Here is a 25,649-nt window from a genome sequence, read left to right on the forward strand (position 1 = left end):
GGACTTTAAAATACTAGGAAAATACCAAATTTATTTATACTTAGGTTATGATTAAATCATTCTGATTAACTGCACATAAGTGAACCTCATAACAAAAAAATTAATCGCCCCAAGTTACAATGGCAAAATTTAAATACCTTATTTTATGCATATTATTTATTCAGAAGGATTCCACTCCTGTTTTTCCAAGTTTACGCACCCTAAACTATTTTATTTTTAATGAGCAGGGGACTAAGTATTACTTTCTAATCTTCCCTGAATTTCCATGCATTATAAATTCTGCACAAAATAATGTGTTCTTGTTTATACACGGACAGTCACATTATTATTTAGGCTACAGGGTCAGTTTAAAAGCTGTGAGGATTACAGTAGGCAAATAATTAATCATCTACACATTTTTTTCAGGAGACAGGAAAGTGTAAATCCCATATAAACACTGAATTTAAATTTGTACTTCAGTTCTAAGGTTATGAAAATTGTATGAATGACTGAAATTTCTCCAATATCTGTGTATTTTTTGTTTAATAAAACGTATTCTTGTTTCAAAATCAGCAAAGAACAGTTGAGTACACAGTTCAGTGGTAGACTGTTTACCTAACATGTATAAGCACTGGAGTCTCATTCCTAACATTGCCTCTAAATAGTAAAGAGAGATAGAGACAGAGAGACAGAAAGAAAGACAAAGACAGAGACACCGAGAGAAAGACAGAGGAAGGAAGAGACACAGAGAGATTGGTGGTTCTATCCTTCTTAACTGGATCAGATTGTAGAAAACTGTGTGCATCTGGCTCAACCACTTGGTTATTGTGTAAACACTAGTAATGGATATTATCTCTTTATTTTTAAGTGTTTTTTCTCCTTGCTATGATTGTGACAATGAACACATCTGGGTATCAGAGATATCTGCTGAATGTTTAAAGTTCTGTTTGGAGAGAAAGTGTATGTTATGGCTTGGGAGGCTGTTAACCCGAGAAAAACCCCTGGACCAGGGCAGTAACATGGGAGGAGAGAAAGAAAATAGACGACTAATCAGAAGGACACTTGGTTATGGGGCATGGGAGGGGATGCTTTTGCTGAAATCCTGCAGCATGCATAGGATCCAAAACAACTGAGGAGTCCTTTCCTGGTCCTGAAGTGAAATCTTCCTCTCTTCCTCTTTAGAAACAGGGCTTCTATGAAGAAAACTATCTATGTAGAAAAAGTTGAGCCGTAGTGTCAATTGTGATGGGCTACAAGCAGGGGTCCCATTTTATCATGTCTAAGATATGCCTTAGGTAAATAATAAAATGTACTATTAACTTGATTACAGAATTTCTAAGTTTGAGGATTAAAATGAAATAAATGATGTGTTTTTTACTTAGTTATGATGGATAGAGCAGTGGCTTGTATGTATTTTTCAGTAATGTTTTCTACTTTTTGGATAAATATTTTATCAACTAATGCATGAAATGAGTGAACTTGTTCTGAATGCGTAGTAAATCCTTGGTGTAACTCAAGACAGATGATTTAGGGAAGCACACTAGACAGAAAGGCCTCGGGGCACAATTCTCCCGCTACGTATCTCTCAGGAAACGAGTTGCACGTGAAGTTGTTTGGAAAAACTATCAAAAGGACAGATGCTTGAGACTCACTAAGACACATTTCTCTTTGTGTGCAAGAAGCATAGACTTAGCAAACCAGAAACACATTTTTCAGAAGCACCCAAGAGAGAGAGAGTGACACCCAGCGAGAATGGAGAGGACCATTTTTCCTTTGCACTGGTGTTTTATGCATTACTAGTTGTAATTTGCTCTCATTTATTCTAGGGCACAGATTTGTTCATACTTAAATATAAAGTCAGAAACATCATTTTTCTTTAAGCCTGCAGAGTAGCTGTAGGGAAATAAATACAGTTACTTACTCGATTCTTGGTATTTGCTTTGCATGTGGTTTCAAAGGTTTGATCAAATAATAAGATCAAGTAATCTAATTCATTCAAATGATGAGCCAGAACAAAATAAGAGTCCCACAAAAATAAAACGTACCGTTCTACTAGAACACAGGGAAGTGCATTGTTGTATTGCTTTGCCTGGGGAAAACTTGAGCACATGCCTGCTCTTTACAGATAAGACACTGAAGAGAGAAAGAATGACCTAACCCAGGCCTGCTCACTGAACCAGTGGGGTTACTTTCAGAGCACAGGTAAAGTGTTAGAGGAGCATAGGTAACACCTGAGCAGCTGTAGTCCTAAGAGTCCTGATATAGGAAGGGTGATGGCACACGAAAACCTCCTCTCCAGTACACTTTATGTAACCTGCAGACAGCTCCCCCTAGAGACAGCATCCTCTTCCTCAGCAATTGATACTGTATTTACAATCCTGGGAAGTATCCCAAATGCGTCAAAGTTTTCAGACAAACACACAGAGATCATGAGACGCATTGCCCTGGTAAAGATGTAGCAGACAAACCTTTAAGCAAATAAACAGCATGTAAATGATAAAATTCTGGCTAAACATAAAGTCAATAAGAACTCCTGGCAATTTAAATAATGGGATTAAACACTACCTTGACTACAGGGGTTGAATAATGACTTTACTAATGTAAGCGAGAAACTATCTGGGGGAAAGTGAAGGAAAAAGCAAGTACACAGGTCCTGAGACAGAGACATTCCTGCTATGTTTAAAGATGTTAAAATTAAAATACTGACCATGGAAACAGCATCAAACATTGTAGGTAGTAGCATTTTCTTTGGCCGTTCCAACAAGTAGCGTCACAGTCTGTTGGAGACATGATGATATTGCGAGCAGAGACATCAGTGGGGCTAATCTGACTGCCATGTGAACAGGATACACTGGCAACTGTTGAGAACAGACAAATGTAGGGCAATGACAATTATTGGCAATGCTTTTGACTGCTTCTCTGAGGCAGCTTTGTCTAAATTAATCTGATTATGAAGAACAATGGCAAGAAGCCAAACTGCCAGGTCAGTTTGTAAACAGAAGCAAGAGCAACATAAGAGTCAAGTTTCAAAGAAATCACTTTTCAAATACATGGGATGATGAGAGATTGGCACGTGATTAATGGAAATAAATGAATAGTGTTAGACACTAAAACCTTTTGTCTGAGATAAGTTCTTCTAATATAGTCATTTTATGTATTTTCTATGTGAAATACTAACATAAAGAAAAACCTTTAGTGTGTCCATTTAAATTATATTTAGGAAAAAAATACCATGTGTTTAGAAATAGAAACTTCTATTGCAAAGCAATGGAACATATTGCTAGATTGACAACATGTTGGAGATTGTGTAGTTACAGAAATATTGTGCATGGAATTTGTACTTTTTGTTCTAGGCAGTGTCTAAACTGGACTCTCTAGAATTTGGGAAGTACAAAAGGCAGCAAATTTGCATGTGCTCACAGAAATTATTTGATACACTGCTGTCTTTATATTACAGCAAGTTATGTTCTACAGAGAGCCTTAGCTAGTCGGATGCAGAAGTCCATAGGATAGTAATAATGGTTATGATAAGATGTTGTTTAGTTATGAAACCTAGTTTGGAACAGAGGCTGGAAGAGCAGTTATGTTATATGCTTGTTTTGAAACCTTGAACATCTTACCTAATATTCCTAAGCTTCAGTTTCCCATGTGAAAATATTTGCAGTTTATTTCATAGAGTACTTGAAATTTTGAATAATGTGAAAATGGTGTGTAGTCAGGTGATTGCTTTCTTTAATGTACGTGCCATGGTTATGCACTCTGCTAACGTTAGTTAAAGCTGGATGAAGGTAATATTGAAAGTAGGATGTTTGTGAGACCTCTACAAACCTAAAATTATTTCAAAATATCTTTAAGAAAAAGTCTCTGTAAGTTTGTGGGAATAGCAACCATATAGGGTTTTAAAATTATTATATTTAGTCAGCTATGTGTGTGTGTCTCTGTGTGTGTGTATTGCTACCTTTAAACTCAATTTAATCAGAGGAAGAAACCCACATGGAAAAGGATATTCAGCCTTACTCTAAAAGTTTAACTCTGAAATTAAAACTTTAATTGTTTTCTAGAGTATATAAAAGAATTATGGGAACCTATTTAGTTACAGAAAAACACAAGGGACAGATGTAACCCTTTTAATAGTTCATTCCTGTTGTTTTTCTTATAAAACTGATGTGCCAAGAAAATGTGTGCCATAAGAAAGATAAAAGTAATAAGATGTGAAAGAAAACAATGAAATATCCAACCACATTTAGAAATTCATTGTTTTTCAATTTTTTTTTTTTTTTTTTTTTGGTTTTTCGAGACAGGGTTTCTCTGTGGTTTTGGAGCCTGTCCTGGAACTAGCTCTGTAGACCAGGCTGGTCTTGAACTCACAGAGATCCGCCTGCCTCTGCCTCCCGAGTGCTGGGATTAAAGGCGTGCGCCACCACCGCCCAGCAGGACTTTGAGTTTAAGACAGCCTGACCTACATATGAGATTTAAAGGCGTGCGCCAGCACCGCCCGGCCTGTTTTTCAATTCTTAATTTTTAAATATTGATAAATCAAAAATAACAAAAAAATTATTTGAAAATATATTCACGGTGCAATTGCTTCTTTTCTGATTTTCATTTATGAAACAGAACTCTCTGGGAGAGAACCTTTTCTATAGCCACAACTGTCATTGGTGGATAAAACATTTGCTTGTCTCTAGGGAGCTGGGAATGTTGCCAAGCTGCTTACATGCATGAGAAACCAAGCATGGGTCAGGACATACATTTTGACCTTTTTGGGTTGTGAATTTTCACTACAACCAACTTTTATTACTAATAATTGACTTAATAAAATTGTGTAAGTCATTGCTCTAGATATATAGGACTTCACCAGGTCTAAAAGCATTCTAACACCTATCAATTTGCATAGCATGATTAGAAGATCTTTTTTGAGCTCATGTCCTTTAACTTACACATGCACATCATGGCACTTGTGTGCTCTTTCTGCTCTCTCTCTCTCTCTTTCGCTGAATGTGTTTGTGTGTGTGTGTGTGTCCCTCTTTCTCTTTCTTGTACATACACATTAAATAATGACAATCCTTCTCTCATATAATAATAATAATCTTTTGACAAAAGAATAGTAAGGGAATGCTGAGGTGAGGTTGCTGGAAATGTAAAGTGGTCTACTCTGATGGAAAACAGTTTGGCAATAGTTCCAAGTGTTAGAAGTAAAAAGGCCATAATATCTAGCAATCCCACTTTGCAGTAAGTAGCCAAAATGATCTAAAACAAAATTTTGCAGAAATTTATTCACTCTCATTATCATGTTAGAATTATAATCTCATTCTAAGAAGAAAATCACTTATTCAAGGAAATAATTTCCATAGATCATCTGTACAATATAATTGCTACATACAATAGTTATTGGGTATTTAGGCTTTAAGTTTTTAAACCTCGGATTACTGTTATCATGGCAAATAAATTCTGAAAAAGTTCTGTAGTATCATTTAAATCCACTCTTGGCCGGGCGGTGGCGCATGACTTTAATCCCATCACTCGGGAGGCAGAGGCAGGCAGATCTCTGTGAGTTCGAGGCCAGCCTGGTCTACAAGAGCTAGTTCCGGGACAGGAACCAAAAGCTACGGAGAAACCAAAAAAATCCACTCTTGTTTTGTGTTGGGCACTAGGATTGATTCAGCTGTTTAACTGGGGTTGGGAGTTGTAGTTTATACCAGTAATCCTGAAACTAGAAAGAAGTAGCTTTGAAGACCATGGAGTCAATCAGGGCTACGTAATGAGTTGAAGAGCATCTTGAAAGTATACTGAGACTCTTTTTGAATACAACAAATAAAGTAAAGAACCAGAGCTACAGTGAGCATGTTTTTATGTATGCACTTCTGTGCAGGCATTTTCTGTTAGTTTCTTAGCTGTGTACCTAGAAGTGAAATTGCTGGTTCACATGATAGTTCTATTACTTCCTATTTGCAAAAGTGCCAGACTGCTTTCAAAGCAGCCTACTAGTTCATATTTTTGTTGTTAATATTTTCATGCCTTGTTAATACTTATTATCCATGTTTTTTTTCAAGGTCGTTATCATAGTTATGAAGTTGTATCTTATTGAACTTTCCATTTATGTTTCCCCAACTCATATTGGTTGTGCTTGGACATTTTATAGTTAGACCATTTGTTTAGAAGTTAAGGATTTATTTTATTGAGATTGCAGTGACCTTTTGATTTTCTAGAATCATAATCCTTATCAGATGTTTGATTATTCAAATAATTGTTCCTATTCTATGGACTTGTCTTCTACTTCCTTGACTTAACTTCAAGTATAGGTTTTTAACAGTATATAAGCTTGAGCTGTCATGATAAAAATGTCACATACAATATTAGATATCTTACACAACAAAGGTTTAGTTCTGATAGGTCTTGAGCCAAGAAGTCAGTATCACATACCATAATTATCAGGTTCTGGTAAGAATCTTCTTCATTTCATAGAAAAGAAAAAAATATGGTGTCTTTTCTTATGTGAAAATTAACTTCATTATCAGAGATCCACCCTCACAAACTCATCTAAATATATCAATTTTCAAAAGTCTTGTCTCTAAATACTCAGCATGTAAGAGCTGGGGATTCAGCATAAAATCTTGGGTATACAGTTCAGCACATTGCTGGTGGTGATCAGTTCTTCTATTTTCTCTTAAGTTATGTGTACTTTTAATATCATATTAATGCACCATTATGAACTAAAATGTATCCATATCTTTTATCACAGGGGTTTTATACTTTTATTATATTAGGGATATATTTTTTCTCAGAAAACTGTGCATTATTTCTTTTTAGCCACTCCCTTTACAAACATCCAGCCTACAGGGCACATTTTGATAGTGCCTATAGACTCAAAGTGTTTTGCGTGTAGCCCGATCACTTCAATTATCACATGGCATTGTATTTCTTTTTACTTATCATAATTTTATCCTGACATATTACACTGTCAGAAATAACTTATGGCATTGTGTTATTTTAAGCTTTCAGTCCATTTTGTAGAGACAATAAAGAGAATAAAACATCAGTCAGTCTATTGCTTTGATGCAAGGAATAGAATCGCCAAGCAGAAATTTTATTTAAAGTGTTGTGGGAAAGACAAATCCCTCAAATTCATGGACAATTAAACTATGTTGAGATTATTTTTGGTGCACATGCGAATAAAACATATTGCTTCGAGTGTTTTGTGACTCTGAGGTGCAGCGCTATAATAATTCCGGAACACTCATACACTTGTGTGTGCTTCTGGTCCTAGACAGTTACACTCCTTGGACCAGAACACACTTTCAGAAAAGAATGCTTGCTTAGTAGAAACAATTCAGCTTCCTTTTCTCAGCTTGGTTTTTCTCTGTTATTTAATGCTATTACCTCTTCCTTTTCTTTGGCGAATTCTATACATTATTACAACATGCAAAGTACAGAGCACCAAGTATTAAGCTCCGAGCATCCTAAATGCACTCAGTAAAATTCTCAATGGCAGAAAAATGTTTTCATAAGCTCTACAGCTTCAATAGGACCCACTCCAACATTTTAGCTCAGTGAAGAGTCAAGAGTATCCTAGTTCAAACATTGTGGGTTATGTAATTATAATTTTCTTGATTGCAAGAGAGACGTGGCTTGATTTTGTTTTGCTTAGTTAGAGCTTTGCTGGGATTTTTAAAATAGTCATCTTGAATACTATTTTGTGTGTCTTCCACAGCAGGTATTATCTAACCAGATGCTAAAGCCTTTCAAATTAATACACAGCATCTTGTTAAGCATGCCTCCTGCTTCACACTGTCAGAGCTATGGAAACCTGGCTTTTCCTGCCAAAAGACTAGCTGGCAAGGATTCAGCCTTAACACGAGTTAGCAGCAATAGGCCTGGCAATTTTTACTAATGCATCTAAAAGGTTATATTTTTAATAAACTCCCAAATAATTCAAGCATATAATAACTAAAGATGCTGTCTGCACATTGTCATAGGTAAAAGATTGTTTCTTTTCCCTTCCATATAGATGACTCAGGATCAAAGACATAACAATAATTTTATTCTAAAGCTAAAACATTGGTTCCTCTGAGAAATTGTCTCTGAGGCTCTTCCTCTCTCCTCGTTCATATGCTTGACATAATCAGAACATGCCTAGGTGGATGTAACAAAAATGGAAGGTGAAGTGTAGTAGGTCAAATGGACAGTAAATTTGAAATTAGTAACTCCGACAGACATGATTCTAAGGTCCCTGTGTCTGTATCTTTCCATATGTATCAAGACAGAGTTAGGAAAAGAGGAAATTCTCAAACTTAGAGCCTGAGGCTAAAGACTGCATTTCTTTTATCAGGCTTAATTCTGCTGACAGTGTTAGGAATCCCTGAATCTTGCCAGACTAGTAGATAGGTAGGATCCCTTGAGCACCAGTTCTGGGAACAAACAGCTGGCTTCACTGAAAATACCTCAAATATGCTTTATGCTATTGTTACACTTAATAACTACATACTGATTGAGGACCTGTATTATCTGTAGACAGAACAAAATGGGAAATGTGAGAGACATGTGACACCAGAGTTTTTCGTTAATAAGCAGTTTTGTGTTGTGTGTGGGAATATAGACTTCTAACTCCAGCACTAGGGAGACAGAGACAGGAAGATCTCTGTAAGTTCGAGGATATCCTGGTCTACATAGCAAGTTCCAAGCAAGCCAGAGCTACATAGTGAGACCCTATCTAAAAACAATAAATGTAAATAAAATAAAAGAATTTTTGCAATATCCAAAAAATGTTTCATAGCTTTATATCTTTGTGGGCATTAATCTTGTTGAACACTATTTGATAGTTTAGTCTATAATTTTTTGATTGTGATAAACTTGCTAAGTAAAAAGAAGCAGAGAGGTATTTCCTTATTCTTTCACATATACCTTTTTATTTTAAAAAATTCTTTTCATATAATGTATTTTGATCATGTTTCCCCTCCACCAACTCTCTCAAAACAACCCTATCTACCTACTGACACAAATCCGTATTCTTTCTCCCCTCCCCGCCTCTATCTTTAAAAAAAAAAGAAAACACAAAAACTAAAGTCAAAACAAACAAACAAACAAAAAACCAATAAGACAATAGCAATGCCCTCTTACCCTCCAAAAAATAAAAATTCTATTTGTGTTGGAAAGCTACTCCTGGACATTCGACCTGTCCAGGAGTGTGGTTGATATACCCAGTACCACTCTAGGGAAGGTAACTAATTCTTTTCTGGTGGGTATCGTTTGTAAATAACTCAAGGTTAGTGATGGGACTCTGTCCACTTCCCAATCTCAAAACTGTCATATACACTTTTTTAAACAATAAGAATGATTCTCCCTGCCCCAGCAGTTATCAGCATCTCCCCAGTAAGGGAGGTGAGCAGCTCCCTCATCTGTGGAGGACTGTGGATGGACTAATCTTGGTTTGAGTTCAGGAATTTTTTTTTTTTTTTTTTTTTTTTTTTTTTTTTTTTTTGCTTTTGCGAGACAGGGTTTCTCTGTGGTTTTGGAGCCTGTCCTGGAACTAGCTCTTGTAGACCAGGCTGGTCTCGAACTCACAGAGATCCGCCTGCCTCTGCCTCCCGAGTGCTGGGATTAAGAGTTCAGGAATTTTATAGCTGCCTCAGGACCAGATATTTGTATTTTGCAGCACCATTTCTCATCTTCAAGCCCTTACCTTTTTTGTGCCCTGTCTTCTGAAACATTTCTTGATCTTTGATGGTAAGTGATCTGGGGTTGTGGTGAGAGACACAACCCACTTATGACTGAACACTAAGTCTCCTAGTCTTTGCATTTTGACGTTCCTACTTCACACTTGCCAAGTGTGGGAGCGTCCTGGGTCTATGAATAGAAATATTAATTTTTGTTTGTTTGTGCGTTTGTTTTGAGACAGGGTTTTCCTGTAGCTTTTAATTCTGTCCTGGAACTAGCTCTTGTAGACCAGGCTGGCTTTGACCTCATAGAGATTTGCCTGCCTCTGTCTCCTGAGTCCTGGGAATAAAGGCGTGGGCCATCCATGCCCAGCTAGAAATATAAATATTTGAAAGGCAAATGTGGCAACATGACCAGCTAGCAAAGTAGAATTGCATACTCTCTTCTGAGAGTGCCATGGTTCACACATGCAGAATAATTCCAAACAAGCTCATGAAGGCAAAAAAAGGAGGACCCTCAGAAAGCATACTAAAGTGACAGCAAGGGAGATGATTTGACTTATAAAATAAAAGCCAAAAAAAAATCCCCCAAATCAAAAAAACTTATTTTTCTTATAAGTTTGTTTCCAACCAATCTACATTAATTATCTACCCTCTGTGATTCGGGATTCAACAGTTACAGAACATTCGCCACCTGGGGCGTCTGCCCATGTGTTTGTATTAAAAGGTACTGATTGACAAATTACCGCTTGCAGAGCTTGGTGCAGATAGGATACAAGACGAATTTCAGTAGGAGGACAGTGAATGACTCATGGTAGGAGCAGGGCTAGATGTTTAAACAGCCAGAGGCTGCCTGACAGCAACAGGGTTTGATCTCAACAAATACCATATTTTACAAGAGTCTAGCTGCCTTGATTGGAAGGTTTTGAAAACAGTAGTTTAGCAAGTACTCATGAACATAGCTGCTATAAAAAAAATAGAAAGAAAGAAAGAAAGAAAGAAAGAAAGAAAGAAAGAAAGAAAGAAAGAAAGAAAGGCCTTAGCAGCTTGCTATGTTAGGCATAGACGTCTGAGTCAGCCGCCAGAGTACTGTCGTGTGTTGAATAATCCATTCTGCAGTTTCAGGAAGAAGGGGAAAACTTCTGTAGGTAGCATATGTAGAAATAATCAAAAGGCACAGAATAGAATTTACAGAGAGTTGCAGTATCTTTCCTTTTAATTCGGGAAGCCTTGTTTATAGAGCTCAGTAAAACTCCCTAGTCTGATTGTACCTGTCAAATTGCATTATTTATGCAAGTGACTTTTCCTTCGAGCCATCTTGCCTGAAGCAGACCATGAGACATAGCTGTTTTACACTGTAATTTTGGATGACAGTTTCCCTGGGCTTATCTGAGTCTAGGAGGCAATTATAGAAACAGAGGTCATTAGTAGCACATTTTATTATATAACAGCAATGCAAATATCCATATATGTATACATTACATATAATGGTTTAATATCAAGGCATTAATTTCTATGAGGGAAAAGCATTGCCATAAAACATTTATAAACTAAATATTTATAAACTAAATATTTGAAGACTTTTAAATTTTTAACAGTTTTAAGGACATAGTTATTCTACTGCATTGCTATCATTTTTTAATACAATGCTACTATTATTTTTTTAAAAATGGGTTAGATCAATATATAAGAGCTAGCCAATAAGAGGCTAAAACTAATGGGCCAAACAATGATTAAAAAAATACAGTTTCCATATAATTATTTCAAATAAAGCTAGCCATATGGACAACCGGATGACGGGGACACAGCCCTGCCTCTCTTATTACAACAATATATCTTCTGGTTTGTACAGAGATATACTTACTTTTATGCCTGCAAATTTATGTGCTATGATACCCAAAGTAACGCAGATTAAAAATGAGAACTTTCTACTTAATATTCTAGACAGAACTAAACATTCGAAGAGCCAACTTTTCAAGAAGAAACACCAAAATATAGTAAATGGGGATGGCATCGTCTGAAGAAAATCATTTTTAAATACTTTTAAGTGATTGGTGTGTTTCTTCTCACATTCCTGGTAGACACACTCTCATAGGAATGTATCTTCTTCCTCTGGCTCTTACAATATCTCTGTCCTTCCTTTTGCAATGATCTTTGAGCACTAAGTGCTGGGTTTTTATTGTAGATAAAACCATTGGGACTGTGCCCCACAACTACACATAAAACCTACTCACTAATGTGCACATGCTGACACACACACATACCTACTCATACATGTAACAACAGTCCACAACTACATGCTGACACACACACACACCTACTCATACATGTAACAACAATCAATGAGATAAAAAGAGGACTTGAATTCGAATAGAAGAACAAAGATGGGTATGTGGGAGGGTCTGGAGAGAAGGAAGGGGAAATGTTGTTATGATTGTATAAAGGCAAAAAATAAAAAATGACTGCAGTTAACACGGTTGATATCTAATCCACTTCTAAGTGGTCACATAAACATGATTGTGTGTGATATGCTGTTTCCTGAGCACTAGTTTTTGATTGGCACCAATGTTTGGTGAATAAAACACAAGCATGCCTATTTGTGGTTGGGGTGGGTGTTGACAGTGTTTAGTGAACCTGATTTTCAACTCCCCCTTTAGTTTTCCTCTTCCTTTTCAGTCTGATTGGCGCTCATGAGTCTTTAACTGCTATTTATTCAGATGCATAGCTGACAAAATGAGACCATGTGGCCTTGCTAATGAAGTGACGCACGCGAAGAGAGAATGAAGGTCTAATTGAAAAGTAGAGTGAGTGCTAAAATTGTCATCAAGATGAGTGAGTAAATTTCCAGAATTTTCTCCGGAGACTGGTGCCATGAACTGGAAATAGAAAGGTTAAATTCCCTTCTTGGCATATAGTTTTCTGACTTTCTTTTTAAGCAAGAACTTACCTACTATAAAAGCTTTGAAAAATTTAGTAAATGAGAACATATGTGTGTGTGCTTGTGTGAGTGCAAAATCTCATCTTCCATAATTAAACCTCAACTAAACAGAGCATGTGAAATTGAGTCAGGAAGGTAGCAGCATCAGGTAGTCATCTACGTTTAGTATTAGGAATCAAAATAACATCCAAGGTGAAGAAGGATGCTTATAAGAAATCCCACACTAGTTCAGAATGGAGAATAACAGAGGGTTATTTATTTAGGGGTAGACTCACAAGTCACAATCTTCTGCTGGAACTGAGAACTGCACCTGAATCCCACAGCCAGAAAAGAGTCAGACTGTGTGCTGTACATCTGCATAAATGGTATAAGAGGCCACGCCCAAGTGGACAGGTAACTTAAAGGCCACTGGCAGTAGGAATTCCTACAGCACAAGGTGAACATAATGGAAAAGTAGAATTGCTGCATTTGTTGGAAGAAGCCTAACAGCCGCTGATGGTGGCAGGGTAGAAAGGGGGCTGAGTTGAAGAGAAGAAGGGAATATAGGCTTATTCATCTATATATCTTCCCTTCTTCTACCCAGGTTACTTAGCGACTGTAAATGGCACAAGAACTAAGTGAATGTCTACTTTCCTAGGTCTGAAGGGACCAAAACAAAAACTGATTCAGTCTACTAAACTGATTATGAAACTGAGCAAGCAAGTGCATGCTTGTAATTTCAAAATTGAAGAGGCCGAGAAAGGAAGATATATGCTAGAGGCCAGTCTCTCCTACATTTCAAAACCCCATCTCAATATTGATAAAGAAATATAAAACAAACAGAACAGACAACAGAAGAAAACCTATGTGAATTCAACTCCTGGAGTAACAGTTATTATTTGAGATATGATTGTCTAACCCACTCTATGAATTCCTCAGGATCACTTTAGTTCAGATGCAAATATATAATATGATAGCACAATTAGGACCCAGAGCAGGAGAGCTTTTCTCTGGTATCTAACAGACTTGGGGAGATGGATGCTATTGCTGATACTTGCAGTTACTTCCACACCCTCACATGGGTCTGGCCATAGTTACTGACTCTAATTTATTTTGTACAAGTCTTCTCAATTGTGTTTTCAGAAAAACAAGGCTTTCATAATGAAAAATATTATAATACTAAGTTTTTAAGAGTCTTTCTAGTTTAAAAATGAAGTTACCATAAAACAATAGTTTAAGAGAAATGTAGAGGCTGGGGCAGAGTGATGGCAAATTAGAGAAATTAATTGACTTGGAGCCCTTTATATTTTGTATGTTTTCAGAGATATGTATCTTCAAACTCAGAATATACAGAAATGACATGACTTGTAGTGGCATATGGGAAATGTTACCCTCAATTTTTTAAAGACAGTAATGGGAACGAAGTTACTTTTTTATTTTAAAAGGAACTGATACTATATCATGAGTCAATTTTGTGTGAAAAGGATATGAATGTGGCGAAAAAATTTAAATCAGATCAAAAATAATAAAGGGGTGAATGTCTGAATAAGTATAAACACATCGCTTAGCGACTTTGCCTTTAATGTTGCTTCGTAGCACCGAAAACAGGGCAGAGCGAACTAAATGTTCAAAGGAATGTGTATCATGCTCATGAATGATGCCAAGACAAAGAGGGTACCACTCCTTTCAGTCTGCGGCTGTTTCATGATACTGGTTTTTGTAGATTCTGGCCAATCTTTAAAGGCGAATAGAAACATAGACTGAACAAAAATAATTCTGTTTGTTGGAAAAGTAGAAATTACTAAATTATGGTTGGAGAACAAAATGCAAAGTTTGAAGAATTTTTTTTATTCGTTTTTCAAGACAGTGTTTCTGTGTAGCTTTGGAGTCTGTGCTGGAACTAGTGCTTGTAGACCAGGCTGGCCTCAAGCTCACAGAGATCCGTTTGCCTCTACCTCCCGAGTGCTGGGATTAAAAGTGTGCCCCACCACCACTTGGCAAGGAACCTATTTCTTGTATTCAGTCTCCTAGAGAAAGTTCAGCTTCTCCTACATATTGCTTTGATTAGACTTTACAAAACATGAACAATGTTTTAGCATTTATCCTTCATTGCCTTCACCACTTTCTAATAATAATCTGTCACATGTTATAATTTTGAACTCTTCTTTTGCTAAGTGAAGATTTGACCTATGAATGTGCTCCTGGCATGCGACTCCAACATGTAAAGTTACTATATTAGTTTATTAATATCCAGTAGCTATAACTGTGCACAGTTGAAAGTTCTTGGTCACAAAAGTTTGACTCACATTCATTAACATTCTCGCTACTATTTATAGATTCCTGATGGCAAACTCTTAAACATATATTATCTCTCAAAACCATTTGGCTATGGATTTGTTCCTAGAATCATATATACATATTTTTTAAATAATATAGTTTTAGATATTCTAGAAAAGAGAAACAATGCATTGGCTATATGTATGCTTCTTGAGTAGAACCAATGTGGAGTCACCAATTAAGAAATACTAAATCTGAGTGAAGAAATTATGCAGAGAACTAGGCTCAAAGTGTTAAATATGACAACGTATTTTTATTATGGTTTCTTCTTTCTTCACTCTTTAAGCACACAGGTTCTCATTTATGTTCATGTTCCTCAGGTTCAGCACAAGCACGATTATTTACATGTTAAAGACCTTCTTCACTAGTGCCGGCATATCACTAAATTTTAGACATGTTCTATACTTACTTGTAGAAGATATCAGGACCAGGGAAGATTCATTGCATACTCTCTTGAATTTTTAAATTTTCCACACAATCATTACATCACTTAAACACATGGAATAAGATATAGCAGGTAATAATATCACTTCTTGTCAGTTAACAAGTAAAGTACAACAGCAAAAGTGAGAAAGTGTTATCATTTCTTTTATATTAAGGAAATTATAATGTTCTAATCAGAAAATGAAGATTAGCTAATTAATGTTTTAAATATTACCTCATTCCTTAAGTCAAATTTATAAGAAAAGCTATCCAATGTTTCATTCTTATGATAAGAGATTTATTGTTTGCTTACTCTTTGCTCAACAGTCTAGAAATTATACTAAGCCCTAAGGCTATGTAAACAACCTTGCCTTAAATGGTCAAATTATGTTACTATAAAATATAGTGAAATATTATGGAACATTAACAAGACAAGGTGATGCTAAAATATGAATATGTTATTGAAAGATAGTGCTTGAAGTACACTTTTGAAAATGGATAGTAAAAAATTTAGGAAAGCGAAATATTCAATAGTAAGTAGGTACAACCTGTAACTCTTTTGAGGCGAGGGCTTCAGTATCATTTGTACTTTTGCAGTATCCAGTGGAATTAATTAATATTATTTTTGGGGTAACCCTTTGGCAATGAGTACTGAGTCCTTGAAAAAGATGGAAATCATGCAAAAATAAATTTAGTCAAAATATTCTAGCAATAATTTATACTATCATTAAGTTCGATGCAATGTGATACTTTAAAATATATTTTATAAACAAATAGAAGCACCATATTATACAGTCATAAATGTCGTGAGTTAGTATTTTGGAAGAATAAATCAAAATACTTAAAAAGAGACCAGGATGCCTTGACCAATAAACTATACGAAATTTCTTATGTTTTTATCATTCAAATTTTATGGCTTATATTATGCTGTTCCTACTTGAGATTTTTTTTACAAATACATCTTCAAATATTTTTATTTCCCTTCTAGGAATTTGCTGCATTGACTAAAGAACTGAATGCCTGCCGGGAACAACTTCTAGAAAAAGAAGAAGAAATCTCAGAGCTGAAAGCTGAAAGAAACAACACAAGAGTAAGTGTTGTTATAATAAATATTAGCTATTTATTTGCTATCTGTACATAGTCTACAGTCACATCGCAGAACATACAGCTGAGAACTTTCCAAACCTATCACAGTACTTTGAGCAGATTTCAATGCACAGTCATTTCCTTTGCAAAGAAAGAAACATGGTATGATACCCAAAATAAAAAGAAAAGAAACCAAAATTATAGTCTCTGCTAAATCACTATGTTGCCCTGAAAAAATGTCCCCATTTCTTCTGGCCTTTACTTCATTGTTCTTTCTTTTTAAAAAAGAGCAAAGGGATGAGCTGCTTATATTGTAGTGCCCTGCATTTGATCCACATTTTACGCTAGCAAAGAACTTGTTTAAAAATACAGGTAAAGATTATTAGAAAGCTATTGGATCAACCTCTACCAATTAAAAGAGGCTCACCACGTTTATTTCATTAGATGTCTTAGAGGTTGGTAGTTCTAATAGACATTGTATTGTATGATAAAACACAGACTTTCTAATTCTGTTTTTGGGAATTCCTGTACAATGTCAGTCGGATGATATGCCAGGTAAGAATAAGGGTCAGAATTAAATCAAAGGTAATGTGGGTTTTTTTTTTTTTGTTTTTTTGTTTTTTTTTTTTTTTTGTAGATCAGAATAAAATTTTACTAAATTTCATGGAATGTATAGCAAATTATATTTATCTTAAATTATTGCAATCTCATAGCTAAATGGATGTAGAAACCACTTTCATATGGTCATAAATGTCATTTTACTATTAAGAAGGTGATATTATATTAAGTGTCGTAGTGTTCCTGGGTTAACTTTCTGCAGACAAAGTGTGATTAGAAGCCAACTTATTTTATGCTTAGCCTTGCAGTGTTATTCAAATGCAGCTCCACAGACATTGCTGTGACTTCAGTGAGATGAACTTGCTTGCATGAAAGTTAAACCATCAAATCTTTTCTGCCTTTATTCATCAAGTTCTGATTGCACGGTGAAAAGAATTCACACATGTGCACCTTGCATGTGAATTGGTTTTCATCAGGGCGTTGATGACCCAGTCACACAGATTACCGCTTTTAGGTATTGCAAGGACAGTTTAGATCATGGGCTGAAAATTTTGGCTGCTCTCCTCGTGTATTTTGGTCATTCTTAATTTTAAAAATAGTACTGCTTTGCCAAGCATATTTCAGCATTTCTGCCTTATTATTTGCTCTGCCCTCTCCTGCTATTTTGAATTTTAATTGATGAATCAGCTTTCTCTGATGTAACAGTGCACTGATAAACGTGGAAGTAGGAGAAGGAAAGTGAGAATTAATGGAAATGCACACCTTTGACTTGATTTTCAAGAATCCTCACAGCAAAAATGCATGAGATTACTTTGTTACCTACATTTGTACATCTATGTCTGTCTATTCTATATTCCTTTATCACATTTTACAACCATGTGCAGAATATCCTGTGCTTATCCCCATTGTAAAGATAAAGCAAGTCAAATGCATCAGAGGTCAAAGAGTAAAATACCAGAGGGTTAGAAAGGTCTTACAATGTATGCTATTCCTGTGCCATTGGTTCTGATCCACGGGGCCACTAGGAGTGCTACCCACATTATACCCACACAGGATTTCAAAAGATTTATGGTGGCTTAGATGAAGCATTGCCCAAAAGCCAGCATCCCGCTGTGTGGCATATGTGATTTGTTTTAATTGTGACTGATTTGAATTGGGATTTATTTCAGTAGCCATATGATTTTCAACATATTAAACCCTCTGAGTGCACAGGCATGTTTGGCTATTTACCTGAAAAGGACCCAAGGGTATGGGGAGCTATCCTGAAATACTTACTAAGAATAGAAAGAGAAGAAAACAAAAGCTTTCTGTATGACAATAAGAAAAAAAAGTTGATTAGAAGCCAGATTAATAGCTAGCAATACTTAGCAAGTGTGAACAAAAAAAATTCTATATTTCTTAAAAAGGTAATATGAAAAGGTTTTGTTGTACATTAGATCAAAGCAAATAGGTTTCTGAATCCTATGGAATACAGAATTCTGATAATATAATGAATTCTTAGATTACATAAACCTTTCAGACATCCTTGATACCATCTAAAACAAAAATAAAAGCCACAGGTGTAAGATCCAAACACATTGTCGTCCTTCCCCCAAAATGCTGTATCAATTATTCATTGATATAGTTACATATGACTGTATTTTATGTAGTATATTACCATATGCTGCTATGATTTATATATGTGTGTGGGTATGCGTGTGTTTTATATTATTTCTTTTTTTAACTATTTGCTGTCTTACTATGAACACCTACACATTGCCACTGGAAAAAGAGCAGAAAGACAACACCAACATCCTTCCCAAATTAAAGAGTACCTGATCGTGTACAGTTGTGAGTTTAATTGGAAAAGGGTGTTCTAATTTCTAGGGTTCTGATAAACCTTTCCATATTAATAAATTAGCAATTCTACTTACGAATTGAAATAAATAACACAAAAAGCCAATGCACAAAGTGAACTATTAGATTCGATGATGAAGTTGATCTATCATCAAAATCAACAAATCAGAAAGAATCTGCCTCCTTCAGAGTACAAGACATCTTAGGTCCCCTTACTTTTTACTTGCCTTGATTTTTAACATGCTGATGGTCTTAGAAGATGGCATGTGAACCCAGCAAACAGTGCAGAAGTGTCCTATATAACCCAGAGAGTATATATAGCAATCACAGCTACTAAAAATGCTAGGCTATGTCTGCCTAGATGCTAGCTAAATATAATAATGTAATAAAAGAGGAAATAGGCAAATTAAACATCTAATTCCAAGTTTCCTAATGATTTCAATTGACTTCTTTACACATATATTCTCAGGATTCTGAGATTACAAGTTGGAAAAATTACACTTAAAAAATAACTTGGAAGCATTCTCTTCTCAAAGTTTGATATATATCACCACACATTCTGGTAAAAAATTTGTAGCCAAGAAGAGTTTTTATATTAGAGTACTATAAGCAGAGATTTCATTGATAAGACATACACTCTCAATGAAATTTTTTATAGATTTGCTAAAATGAATGGGACTGCCTTCATCAGAGAGGCAGGTAGAATCACAGAGATGTATGGCTAGCCCACCTGAAAATATTCAAATGCCCCTTTGCCAGTTTCTACTGCCGTTTTGGATTATCATGGGAGCTTTTCCATGCAAGATACCTGTTGCAGGTATGAATTTATAATGTGCTGAAATTTAGTAAGCTCTCTTATATCGAAGTATTGTCTTTTAAATAGCAATGGGACTCTCTGGCCTCAGCTCTAAAATTTGGAAAGTTAATCTCTCCTATTTTTTTTAAAATTTTTTAAGTGTAATTTACAGCATCAAGTTTGCCTCATTGTGCTTGTATTCTTCATGCTTTTCAACATATCTCATCACAATAATGATTCAAGTCAACACGGTCTTGCTTTCCCAGAGCATCACTCAGACAAATCATAGGTGATTGTTTATGTAGCTATCTTTCCTCCACACGCCATGGAAGATGATTTACTTTCTAATGTCTTTAATCAGATACTTTAGAAAAAAATCTATTCAGTACACATCTCTCAAATACCTTTTTCTTTTAAGTCTATAAATTGCAACTTCAATAAACTGCTTTCTCTTCATTCGACAATTATGAATGATCTTGACCTGGAGATAATGTTGTGACCAACATTCAGAAGTGAGCAGAGAAGAGAAAATCTTCCTTTCCTTACAGACCCTACACTAATAGTCATGAGGTAATGAATGATTAGAGTCAACCTGGAGGGAAATGGCAGATGGGGACTGATTCCACCTGGGAAAAGAAAGCAGCAGCGTAAGGACTTGGAGAAGCCTGTTGAGAAGTGACATGTCTGAAAATATGTAAGAGATTGTGGAGTGCTAAGGGCAAGCAGGTAACTAAAGGGGATTATTTTTGGTTAAAGAAGTAAAAAACTGCCAGGCGGTGGTGGCGCACGCCTTTAATCCCAGCACTTGGGAGGCAGAGGCAGGCGGATCTCTGTGAGTTCGAGACCAGCCTGGTCTACAAGAGCTAGTTCCAGGACAGGCTCCAAAACCACAGAGAAACCCTCTCTCGAAAAACAAACAAACAAACAAACAAAAAAACAAAACAAAAAAACCAAACAAACAAAAAAAGAAGTAAAAAACTTTGCACAATAACCCAATGTAGCTAAACAAATACCTGCTATTTTACAAAGCTAAGCAAAACTCCACACACAAATGCTGCAACAAAGTCAATGCAGGTGATAAGTAAGAACAAGAGATGAGCTCAGATTACATAGATTTCAATTAGGAAATGTAAGGAGTCTGATTTTCTTTTGATCAAATGAGAGACTATTAAGGACTTGAGCAAACGCAATAGTGACCGAGATTATATTTTAAGTTTTTGAGGTTTGATGAATGAAAAGATACAAATGTGAGTTCCACTAAGTCCGGAGGAGACACTAAATCATGAGCCCCCATGGCGTTAGTGAATGTATTGGCAGGTATCTGAATTCTGGATGTTTACAGACACAAGAAGAATGATCATGGAAAGGGGAGTGTAAGATGTCAGGTCTGGTGTACAGAGTGTGGGCATGACATAACAAATCCGCATAGTACAAGGATTCAAGAGTGAATGTGGTTTTGAGATTGAACATATAAATAGGCAAACTAGAAATACAGCAACCTTGGCCTGGGGAATAGGACCCCAGCTATGAAAGAATTGCACTTACTGATAATGGCAGAGTCTATAGTGAAATCGTCAGGTACGAATTAGTAAAATTAGGTAAAATAGAAATCTAGATTGTTGGAATGTGTAAAATTAATAAATTTAGAGGGTAAGACATTGGAAAAATCACCTAAATGAATAACAAACATCATGAATTATGAATCAGGTATTATTTGGAGGAAATTGACATAACCAGAAAGCTAACATATTTAACACAGAAGTGAACAGACCATGGCCTACGACAATTAGAAGAACTTTCAAACTGTTAGTAGAATCAAACAGCTTGAGTGTTCGTGTGCTCTTGGTTGTAGAAAACAGAATTCACTGCAGTTATCTTAGACAGCTACCTTTTACAAATAGTAAGAAATCTTAGTTCTTTGGAAAAAATGCTAAGAAAAATAATGTGTGTAGCCTGACTTTTCAGAACTAAAGTCCACAAACTCACTACAAAAGCTGATGAGGAAACTGATTTTTCTTTCTCCAGGTCATTAGAGACTTGGGATTCCTTTGCTGTACTCATGGATCAAAAAGAATGCTATTACCCTTTCTGACAGCTTCTATCTTACGAGGATGTAAAAATCTATCTTACAAGTAAAAATCTGCATAGATAAAAAGAAAAAAAGAATAGAAAATTGAAACTGTAATTTTTGATTGTTTATTTGTTTGGTGTGTGTGCATGTGTGTATGCTTGTGTGTGTGTGTGTGTGTGTGTGTGTATGTGTGGACTCTATGTTGGGAAAATAAAATTTGCAGTGTGAAGAACTTTCTTAAAGAATACAGAGTGATGAAATTTAAGAGGGCTATAAAAACAGCTGTCTTTATTGGTAGAATAATCAAGTTAACATTATACCATATGGTTCTCGTCTTACACTGGCACCAGGCAATGTAAGATTCACAAATATTAATTGAATCTGTATAACTCCATTTACATTAGGGAAACATTTAATCATAAAATTCGGTTTCTCATAAACATCATATAGCTGAATCACTTGTGCCTATTCATATAAGCATATTGATGAGCCGAGCCTTTAAGAATTAACACACTATACCCACTGTCTGTGTTTAAGTTTTTGCACAGATCAATACACACACAGGGAAAATGACTTCACTTGAAAGATGAGTTGTGTATTTCCACTTGCTTGTGTTGGCAGCTGAGTTGCTCACCAAGTACACAAAGACTCAAAAGACTGCTACAGCCAGGCGGTGGTGGCACACGCCTTTAATCCCAGCACTCGGGAGGCAGAGGCGGGCGGATCTCTGTGAGTTCAAGGCCAGCCTGGTCTACAAGAGCTAGTGCCAGGACAGGAACCAAAAGCTACGGAGAAACCCTGTCTCGGAAAAAAAAAAAAAAAAAAAAGACTGCTACAGAAATACACAAAAGGATCTCATTTCTATGCAGTTTATACTGCAACAAGCAAATAGAACCAGCATTAGGACATATTCTGAAAACAATTTTTAAAAGATTCATAAAATATTACATTAAAAGTATTATGAAATTTTACTTATTTATTTAAGGAACAAATGCTATCTTGTAACTATCTTCTTGGCCCATACACAGTTTTTCAAGGCTTTAATTTCATGACTAAGACTCATTAGAACAGACATTCTCAACCTGTGGGTCGTGACATCATTTGGAGTTCAAACGACCCTTTCACAAGGGATCACTTAAGACCACCAGAAAACACAAATATTAACATTATGATTTATAACAGTAGTAACATTAGAGTTATGAAGTAGCAATGAAAATAATATTTTGGTTGGTGGTTACTACAACATGAGGAGCTGTATTAAAGGGTCACAGCATTAGGAAGGATGAGAACCACCGTGTTGGAAAATGCACATCACTTATTACTCCATGATTTGTTTGTTACACGACTAGAGGCTGGGTTTCTTTTATGTGTTTTATAAACCTTGAGTTAACCAAATGGTGCTCCTTTTCTCTTCCCTGTTGTATTCCCTTGGGTTATCATGGGTTCTGTGAAAACTTGTAATAGTTTAAGCTAGAGCTCATGAAAACAGGCTGGTCAGCTGTCCTCATAGGATAACCGTGTTTTCTGTCCACCCAACAGCTATTACTGGAGCACTTGGAATGCCTTGTGTCACGTCATGAAAGGTCACTAAGGATGACGGTGGTGAAGCGACAGGCCCAGTCTCCCTCAGGAGTATCCAGTGAAGTGGAGGTTCTCAAGGCTCTGAAATCTTTGTTTGAGCACCACAAGGCCTTGGATGAAAAGGTACAGTCCAGTTATTATTTTCAGCTCAAACTGGTCTTCCATTATTAGGGAGAAGTTCCTTATTTTCACACAAATGAACAACTAACTTAGGTCAAAGGAATACTTTTGAGCTATGAAAAGATTTTACAATTTCGTGACTGTTGATGGACGGTCCACAAACACTCACTTAATATTAAACATGCGGATGGACCATGTTCTTTTATTTATATCACTGAATGTACAAATTGTCAGAATTAGACCTTATTACATACTTACACTAGAAGGTTTTTGAACTCTTGTACTGCCTAATAGTAGTTAGTCTCTTTACCTCTGTTTTTACTGTCTCTCCTTCTCCTTTTTTTTTGAAGTACAGGCCCATAGATGTCATAGATTCAAAAAAAAAAAAAAGTAATGACTAAAAGCCACGTGTATTTTGAAGTGGAATTTGGGCAGGCTTTAACTTTTATATTTGAAGCCTCCATGTGGGGATGTTGTGAACATCTTAGTTTAAGTACACAGTGGTTTCTACTGGTAACAATATAACGTATTAGAAGGAAAACTCAAATTTTTTTTGCCTTTCCAAAAGTAAGTTGTAAATCTCTCTTAGCTGCAGTTAAAATAAGTTCAACTGACAAATGTAAGGGCTATCTGGAGGTAATATCCTTTAGCGATTAGGCAAGATTTATGACACAATTTTCTATTTTTAAAAAAGTTCAAAGAAGTGATTTCAAAATTTCAAAAGTCTTAAGATTTAGCATGTCAAGAATTAGGGCACTTCATTGTAATATGCATGATATGTTCTGAGCATTAAAATTCAAACTTGGAATTATTCCAAGTTTATATCTATGATTTGAGTACATAGAGTTTACTTCCACTTAATATTTATATCTTATATATTATTACCATCAGTCTTTCAGCTAGTTCTTTGAACAGAGGATTATGTGAAATTCCTGTACAAGAATAACATCAATTCTGTCTTCTAGAGTGAAAGAAGAAGTTGTATTCCATTTTCATTTTAGTTATGAGAGTCAAAAACTATGAAAACTTTGAAGATTAAAACTACAGGTCATATAACTAGCCATGTTAAGTCTAATATCAAATAATTATACTTACTTAGTTTCTCTTATATTTCCATTCATGAAATGGATAAATGATAAAATCCTATGAGAATTTATAGAATATTTGCCTTGTGTGAGGTTTGTCACACAAAGCATGACTTTCCCCTTGTGAGGAAAGAGTTCAGGGTCCCAGGCGTTCACACATCAGTGACATGTGGTTACAAGCACATGCCATCACAAAAGTGCAGTCTGGTTTTAGAGGAACAGCAAATGAGTTAGAAACGAATCATATTTTACCTAAATACTAAAGAATGAGTTGAAGCCATAGATCAGATGCCCTAATCAGTAGGACCAGTATCTAAAATGACCTGGATCTGTGAGAACAGCATGGTATTCTCAAGGAAACAATATTGAAAGAATTAAATAAATATATTAGAGAATGTGGGATATCTTTTTATGTTCCCTGTAAGAACTTTGACGTCACTTAAGTGAGTCAGTCGTTTTAATCAGAGTAAAAATTAACAAATACTTTACACACAGCAGCTTCGTTCTGTGAGTACCTTTAGAAGAATACAGGACAATTATCATATAGAAGCTCCATCAGCTGAGTATAGATCAATGAAACACACTTTAATATAGTCTTGTGGATAATTACAGCTCTTATAAACTTTCCACAAGTTTCATAGACCTTGGCAAGTTCATGAGCAACTCAACTGGTGCCTATGAAGCTATCCTTGCAAAATTCTGAGATTCCCCTCTGAAGTATATTGGTCTGCATAACTGGCTTAATTGCTCTATATCACAACTCCTTTTTCAGGTGAAGATAATAATATCTACCTACAGCTGCTAGAATGCTCATCGATAAACAAAGCATGCAAACCTTTGAACCACTCAATATAAGCAATTTTTTTCAGTTAATGTCAAGAAATATTTTACTTAGCATTTGAAAATGTCAACGTTTGTTAAAAGTTTGAAACCAAGTTATCGCCCTCTTGGCTCAGACGCTCATTTAAAATAACATTTTCTTTGTTTACTGAGGAATTAATTTGCACCCACGTACCTTCATGAACAGTTAGTTGCCTTGGGAGCAGCATGCAGTTTGTTATGAGAATGGGGAGGAGTAAAGACACAGCTGTATAAATAATTAGCATTTTAACCTAAAGGATGTGGCTATAAAAGTAAAGAAAAAAAATGAAGGAAAATGTAATTAATTATTACTCAAGTAAAAAAATGTTTTCATTTTTATCATAGAAAA

The 25,649-nt window shown here is 35.7% G+C and overlaps 1 protein-coding gene across 31 annotated transcripts in view; it reads left to right on the top strand.

The window, feature by feature from the left end:
- The window catches only part of Ppfia2 (PTPRF interacting protein alpha 2), a 330,645-nt gene that overhangs the window by 181,620 nt on the left and 123,376 nt on the right, over positions 1-25,649 (top strand). For all 31 annotated transcript variants that reach the window (XM_057757739.1, XM_057757750.1, XM_057757738.1 and 28 more), the window contains 2 exons: positions 16,295-16,396; positions 23,193-23,357. In XM_057757739.1, coding sequence (XP_057613722.1) covers positions 16,295-16,396; positions 23,193-23,357 — 267 coding nt within the window. The remainder of the gene's footprint in view (positions 1-16,294; positions 16,397-23,192; positions 23,358-25,649) is intronic.

This window comes from Chionomys nivalis, chromosome 25 (genome assembly GCF_950005125.1).
Source record: "Chionomys nivalis chromosome 25, mChiNiv1.1, whole genome shotgun sequence".
In the NCBI taxonomy this organism is placed as follows: domain Eukaryota; kingdom Metazoa; phylum Chordata; class Mammalia; order Rodentia; family Cricetidae; genus Chionomys; species Chionomys nivalis.